This window comes from Triticum aestivum, chromosome 7B (assembly GCF_018294505.1).
Source record: "Triticum aestivum cultivar Chinese Spring chromosome 7B, IWGSC CS RefSeq v2.1, whole genome shotgun sequence".
Taxonomy (NCBI): Eukaryota; Viridiplantae; Streptophyta; class Magnoliopsida; order Poales; family Poaceae; genus Triticum; species Triticum aestivum.
This window is the reverse complement of record NC_057813.1, coordinates 741,285,562-741,292,498: the sequence shown is the minus strand read 5'-3', so window position 1 is coordinate 741,292,498 and position 6,937 is coordinate 741,285,562. Positions and strand designations below refer to the sequence as shown.

The window sequence follows — 6,937 nt, the reverse complement described above, 5'->3', positions numbered from 1 at the left end:
CGCCACCGTAGCCCTCCTTCCCCCCTCCCCTTCCCCTCCGCCGCCGCCAGAGGTGTGCACCAGCGTGCGCTCGACACCGATGAAGGTGGCGGCGAGGGATCTGGCGGCTCCACCTAGCGTGGAGGGCTCGGCATCCGGGGCGGCGGCCCCGGGCGGAGAGCGTCGGGTGGCCCGGGCAGCGGGCCACTCCGACCGGAGCTAGTGAGGCGCCGCCCTCGGTCTCGCGGGGGACGAGGAGGCGCCGGTCCATGGTCGCTGGTGTGCGGCCTCCCCTGCGCGGCGGCCGTCGCCAGATGCATCTCACCATCGATCTGCTCCTTCCTTCGCCGGATCCGGGTCCTCCCGGGCGTCGGCAGCGGGGATCTCGTCGAGTGGGGTTGGTTCCGGGGGAAACCCTTGGTCGGCGCAGCCACATCGCAGGCGACGCCCTGGGCGTCGTACCCCTCCCTGGAGGCTGTGGTGAGGATCCTTCTCCCCTTCCTTCCGTTCCCTGCTAGGTGAAAGCCTAGGTCCCCTGTTTCGGGCGGCGACGACACATCCATGTCGTGTTCCTTCTTGGAGGCGCAGTCCGGGGATCGCAGGGGCGGCGAGAGAGTCGGGTTGTGGGTGTGATGGTCGCGGGTGGCAGCTTGGCTCGGCGCTTAACTGCCTTTTCTTTGGTGGCTCATCGCTATTGCCCTTGTTGCTGCGACTGTGGCCGACAGCTCTAGCACTTCGGTGTGGCTTAACCGCGGACGACGACGGTGCTCGGAAGGGCGTGCTCTGTGCTAGCAGGTCTGCTCCTAGTTCTTTCTTCATGAGCAGCTTGGACGTCTTCCCCTAGGTTCAAGGGTGAACCGAGCTGCAGCCTGCCGGTGCGGCGTCCTTCGAGCCAGGATGAGAGGGCAGGGGCCCTTTGCAGTGGCAGTTCCAGAGGAGTGTCAGTGCTGTCTTCGAGTTTGGCTACGATCACGAAGCTTGCGCGGTGGTGCATCCTCTCAAGCCCGTTGCCTGTCCGGTTGGTGTAGGTCGTCCTGTAGGGTGTTGGCGGCAGCATGGCGTGTGCTATCGCTGCTGCCTTTGAGTCTGTTTCGCTTTGCTCCCTGTATCAGCCGCTTGTTTCTCTTCTTGCTTTCCTTGTAAGTTGGTGTTCTTGTAATCCTGGCCGGTTGATGGCTTTGTTAATTCAAAGTCGGGCTCTCCTTGAGCCTTCGTTCTTAAAAAAAACTGACAAAAGGATTGCAGATTTACATCAGTTGCGGGTCTGACCTTGTCCTTCGAAGCTGATAGGCAAGTCTCCTACGATGGTTGTGCTCGTGTAAGCATAACGGGACTAAAATGATGCCAACCGCAGCAGCGATGCAGGGGAAGCCATGAGACCGGAACCAGCAGCGATTCCGACAATGGGGCAGCAGAGGGCTTGAACCTTAGACAATGGCTAATGGATGTTTTGCAAGTGTTTTTAGGGAATATCTTGCAAGTGTTTGTATGAGGCCAAAACACATGGCCTTTTATCTGATTTCCTCCTCATCTGATGTTTCTTTCCATGCTGCTGGCTTGGCTACCGGATCAAACTGGGCCTTTTCACAGGTGCATGAGGACGTGTCTGCCTATGCAAAAATATAAGCTCATGGGCCCCCCTCCAGGTTTGGGCCCTAGGCGGTCACCCCTCCCGCCTTGGCCTACAGCCGACCCTGCTCCCTCTGTATTCACAATTGCTGTTGCGCCCACCAGGAGCTGCACCAGCCCAAGGAGGGGCACACCAACAATCCAGCTATAATAAAACCAGAGATATGCTTATCCATATATTTAGAAACTCCAGATCAGTTCCAAAGTTGTTAAGTCTACTGATTTACAAATTAGTCCTTTATTCGCAAGGTAACGCGCTAAGCTAATTTATCTCTATCCCTAAATACCTCTAGTGAGTGGTGACATACAAATTAGTCCTTTCTTCGCAAGGCAAGCATAATGCTGGTTGCTAAATACCTATAGTGAGTTGTGAAAATATATAACTAGCTACCAATATTCAACTATCATAACATAATACATAATAAGGCATCCAAAAAGCATACCGAAACAAGGAGCATCGTCGATAATCGAGACATGCAGCACACGCATAGGCTCGGCATCTTCCTGCAGCTGGAGCTTTGGAATGAGCATGAGCTCAGCGAAGAAGAGCCTCTTTGTAGGGTCATCACTCTTCTGGGGTTTGGCGGTGAAGTTAACATGGGCATATGTTGTCCCACATGCCTCGGAAAAGCAGTTGGACGTCAAGGCTTGAGAAATGTCAAATTTGTGCTGATTGTTGATAATTGTTTTAGGAAGATCTCATTAGTGCATCAAGCAATAGAGTTAATATAGCAGATTAATATGCTGTGCACGCAATAAATACCTCGGTCTTTCTGGCATTGTAATGCGCCAAGGCAAGGTTAGCAAAGTGTTTAAGTTGTTCTAGGTGAAGCTTAGTGGGGTCACGATGAGCGAAGCGTGCTTCCATGTCCTCAGCGGTTAGGTACTCTTTCCTGCAGGTGAAGGAAGGTAGTTAGCACTTGTTTCACCACATTATTAGGTAGAAAAGTCAAGTGTTTTCTCTTGAGCAGTTGCGTGTTCCATCTGACAATTTACATGGGCAGTGTCATTCTAGATGACATATATAGTGTTTGATCTGGATAGGAAAGCACAAAACATGGGAATTCCGTGTGTTTTAGCAGTATAGAGCATCAACATGGAAGAGGAAAAAAAACAGAATAATTCTTTTCAGGAGTACCGTACCTTTGAGTTCCCCAAAACCCAATTTGGACTCTAACATCACACATACAGTATCTAGCATGAACAAACCAGTTAGTTCACCACTGCCACTAATAGCCGCCGTGATATGCAATGAGATGTGCATCTACCTACTGATCGAGTAACCAAGCATGGTCGTGTTCCTAGTACTACAAGATATATATTTGATCTGCAAGTCAGTCAAAGCCCTTACTCTGTGTCGCTGGGCTTGGGGTTGTAGTTGATGACTATATTCTCCGGCCAGCCCTCGGCGAGCTTGCGGTACCAGCGAACATGCTCCTCCTTGAACGCCTTGAAGGCGATCTTGGCCTCCTCGGTGTCGCACCCGCTGTCGTCCATCTTCTCCAGCTCGTCGGCGCGCGCCAGGTGCTGCCGCCTCAGCTCCTCATGCGTTATGGAACCCAGCTTCATCCTGACCTCCACTTCCAGCGGCAGGGTGCGCGGGAGCCTCCTCCACGTCCCCGGCTTCCTCTTCCTCGCCGGCGCCGCCGGCCCGCCGTCCACGGGTCGTGAGGACGTCGCGGAAGACACTTGCGACGACAGCGACCAGCTGGGGCCGTCATCCATCCTGATGGATCCTCGATTTGGATTGGGGATTGGGGATAGTCTAGGTTTTCCCTTAGCGGCGGAGAGGAGCCGTCCCCAGCCGCGCTCGTCTTAAGCGCATCGGCTCTCTTATTGGGCTCTATGTTAGGGGCCAAACGCACTGGCCCGTGAAAATTTGGGGTCTGTGAAATAATTACTGTTTGAACCAGATTTTTTTTCTGAGAGCTACTCAGATGTCCAAATGCTTTGAAATTTGGCACACACCTCACGCACTCAGTCATCTCTCTGCACAAAAAAATCAGATTTTTTTGAATTTTTGTAGCATTATTTTTTAATTTAATGTTCATCGGGTGTAGATGAGCTCGGGCTCAGAATTGGATATTCGATAAAAAAAAGGACAATTTTGCGAATAGAACTATGGTTGGAACAGAAAAAGGTACCCCCTCTACAAAAAATTTATAAGACGCAAGTTCACGGTCCTTGAGCCACTCATTTCTACATCATCATCTTACACGTGTGCAATGCAGAAATATGATTCCATGGTTCACTTGTAAGTGTCAGGCATTCACTAGTAGAAAAACTAACTAATGTTCGGCTCTTTAGTCCCGGTTTTTAAATGAACTGGCACTAATGATACCATTAGTCCCGATTCGAACGGCTATGCATTAGTCTCGGTTCATGTTGAACCTTTAGTATCGGTTCGTGCCACGAACCTGTACTAAAGAGGTGATGGCAGGCTGGCGTCAGGCCGCGGCCCCACGAGCCCCTTTAGTCCCGATTTGTGTCACAAACCGGGACTAAAGGGCTAACCTATAGTGCCAGTTTATGTCACAAACCGGGACTAAAGGACAATTTTCAAAATCTACCCCCCTCCCCCGTATCGTCTTTTCTGTTTTGAAAAAAACCAAAATAAAATGATAAAAACTTCAAAAATTAAAATCATTCAAGATGTAGTTATGTTACTACATCTAGTAGTTAGGGAAATTTAAAAACATAAATTTCGACATGTTTTGCATAAAAGTGTTAGGAAAAAGTGAAACGACCATATCTTTTGCACACAATGTCGAAAAAACCCGCATAATATATCAAAAAAATCAGCACGACAATCCGCATCCGATTTCGACCGCCGTAGGCCATTTTGCAAATTTTTAGAATCCTCAAATTCTTAAAGGAAAAAAAGATATCCTCAAATTTTAGTTTTTATAAATTTTGGTTAAATATGGTCAAACTACTTATTCAAAAAATATTAGTGTTACTAAATAATTATTTTAGCTTTTTTGAATTTTGGTCAAACTATGGTCAAAACTATGGTGAAACTACTTATTCAAGAAATATTAGTGTTACTAAATAATTATTGTATTTTAGAATAACAGTTTCAAACTCAAACAGTGAAACGTGTGACTTCATACTCAAGCTAAACTCCTGAGGGTTAATAGGATTGACAGCTTACTATTGTTAGAAAAACAACAAGTGCTGACTTGGAAACTAGGAGGAATAGAACTCGAAAGTTAAGCATGCTCAGGCTGGAGTAGTGAGAGGATGGGTGACCGACCGGAAAATTATATGATTTGGACTGAGTGGTGTACACTTGAGCAGATATGAGGGGTATTTAGAGACTAAATCGTCAAATAATTCAAAAAATTGAAATTTAAAAAAACTCAATTTTTTTCCAAAAAAATCAAAAAAATATCCTTTAGTCCCGGTTGGTGTTACCAACCGGTACTAAAGGTCCCCCAGACCACCGCACGGGCTCGCGCCATGTGGTGGGCCTTTTGCCCCGGTTCGTGTTGAACCGGGACTAAGGGGGTACCTTTAGTCCCCACCTTTTAGTGCCGGTTCCAGAACCGGTACTAAAGGTCGTTTTTCTACTAGTGATTTAGGAACTAAGGAATTTCCTAATTGACTTAATGTCTTAATCTTCATGCGTGTGCAATGCAGAAATATCTGGTCAAGCTGATCCAACTGATTGATAATATCTGTAGTATTAACCAAGAACTAGATCATGGAAGGCGCGCGTTGCTGCGTCCGTCTATTTTTTAATAGAATGGTAGAAAATGTAGCAAGTACACATAAAAAATGGGAATTAACTTTGCATAAATTTAAACATATATTTGTTCGTTACCAAAGAGAAGAATTTAATGAGTTCACGGGCAAATAATGCAGGTCTAGGTGACCATAGAACTTGCAAACACAAAATATTGAGAATAATTCCCTAAAATAACCTTACAGACACAAAAGAATATGTGCTGAAACTAAGGACAAAATACAAATTACCAATCGGGAAGAGGTTTCTCAATATATCTAAGAGAAAGAAATAGTGTCACATCCCTAGCTTTGGTATGACCTAGACTAGCTAGTCACTTGTGCATCATGTTTAAATTCCATTTAAATTTGGAATGGGGATTTGTGAAACCCTCAGAATCATTTTGGAAATGACCCAGATAAAAAAATTGCTCCAAAAAGGTCCAAGAAAATGCTCATGTTGCTCTCTGAAAATATTGGACAGAGATAAAAATCAAACCAATATTTTTAGGACCTCATAAGTATTTATTTTGGGCATCTGGAATTAATGCAGTAATTATTTGCTTTGGATATATATTGTTATATATATAATATTGTCCAAAAATTATGCCATTTATAAAGGAGCTCTGGAATAATATAACTAGCTTCTATAAAAATTGGCATAAGAAAATAAAATGATTTAGTATTTTTATTAAATCAAAACATATGTCAGAAAATAGAAAAGAGAAACAAATCAGGAGAAGAGACTTACCTGGGCTTACCTTCCTGTGCAGCCCAGCAGCAGCCCAGCCCGCCTCCTCCTCTGTCGTCTTCCTCCCCCTCGCCCAAGCAGTTGCGTGCCCGCGCCACAGCCGGCCGCGGCCACGCGCCCGGCCACCTCCTGCCTCCCTGCCTGCTCCGCGACTCCCTGGACGTCGCCACGCACGCCCCGCACCTCTCTCCCTCTCTCTCATTCCTCCCCTTCCCCTGGTCTCTCTCCCACGCGACCGCCTGAACGCGCCGTTGCCGCTGCATGCCATTGCCGCGGCCACCACCCCCCCTCGCCCTCTCTTCGAGTCCGGAAGCTCCGCCACGTCGTCCACCACCTCTCCGCCAAGTCGTGCCTCGCCGGACGCCCCGTGGAGCCGTCGCCGTCGCCTTCTTCACCTCCAGCCGCCGTGGATCCCCATCGCCGCCCCGCCGTCTCCAGTGCGTCCCCGAGCTCGCCATCAAGCCCGTCGAGCCCGCGGTGAGCTCCGCCACCGTTCCTCTCTCCCCGTTTAGCTGCCCGCACGCCGTAGCCCTCCTCCCCACCACGGCCGAAGTTTCTTGCCGCCATCCATGTCGCTGTCGTCGTCTCGGCCCGCCTCCGCCCAAAGCACCCCATCATGCTCCCGGTGCCACGAGGGTGCCGCAGAGCCCCTCGGGTGGCCTCCCTGTGCCCCGCAGCCCGTTCCCGCTCGAAGCCGAACTCCGGCCGCCGCCCCGAGCTTCGCTCCGGCGAGCTCCGGTCGCCCCTGCCTCTCCCACTTGCTCCAATCAGTGCGGACGAGTGCTGGCTCCTCGCCCGTGGTCTCCGCCGCCCAAATGGTCGCCGGGGCGATGATCCCGAGCCCTCCGCCGC

General features: G+C 49.2%; 1 protein-coding gene across 2 annotated transcripts in view; it reads right to left on the bottom strand.

The window, feature by feature from the left end:
• LOC123160369 (uncharacterized) overlaps nucleotides 1-3,424 on the bottom strand; it is a 6,871-nt gene extending 3,447 nt beyond the window's left edge. Inside the window, exons 1-4 of one of the 2 annotated variants that reach the window (XM_044578177.1) lie at nucleotides 2,960-3,424; nucleotides 2,752-2,802; nucleotides 2,372-2,501; nucleotides 2,052-2,277 (exon numbers count right to left, since the gene is read on the bottom strand). In XM_044578177.1, the coding sequence (XP_044434112.1) occupies nucleotides 2,052-2,277; nucleotides 2,372-2,501; nucleotides 2,752-2,802; nucleotides 2,960-3,333 (781 nt within the window). In that variant the 5' untranslated portion in view covers nucleotides 3,334-3,424. The remainder of the gene's footprint in view (nucleotides 1-2,051; nucleotides 2,278-2,371; nucleotides 2,502-2,751; nucleotides 2,803-2,959) is intronic. The other variant, XM_044578178.1, reaches the window with a different exon arrangement.
• Between the last annotated feature and the right edge of the window lie 3,513 nt (nucleotides 3,425-6,937).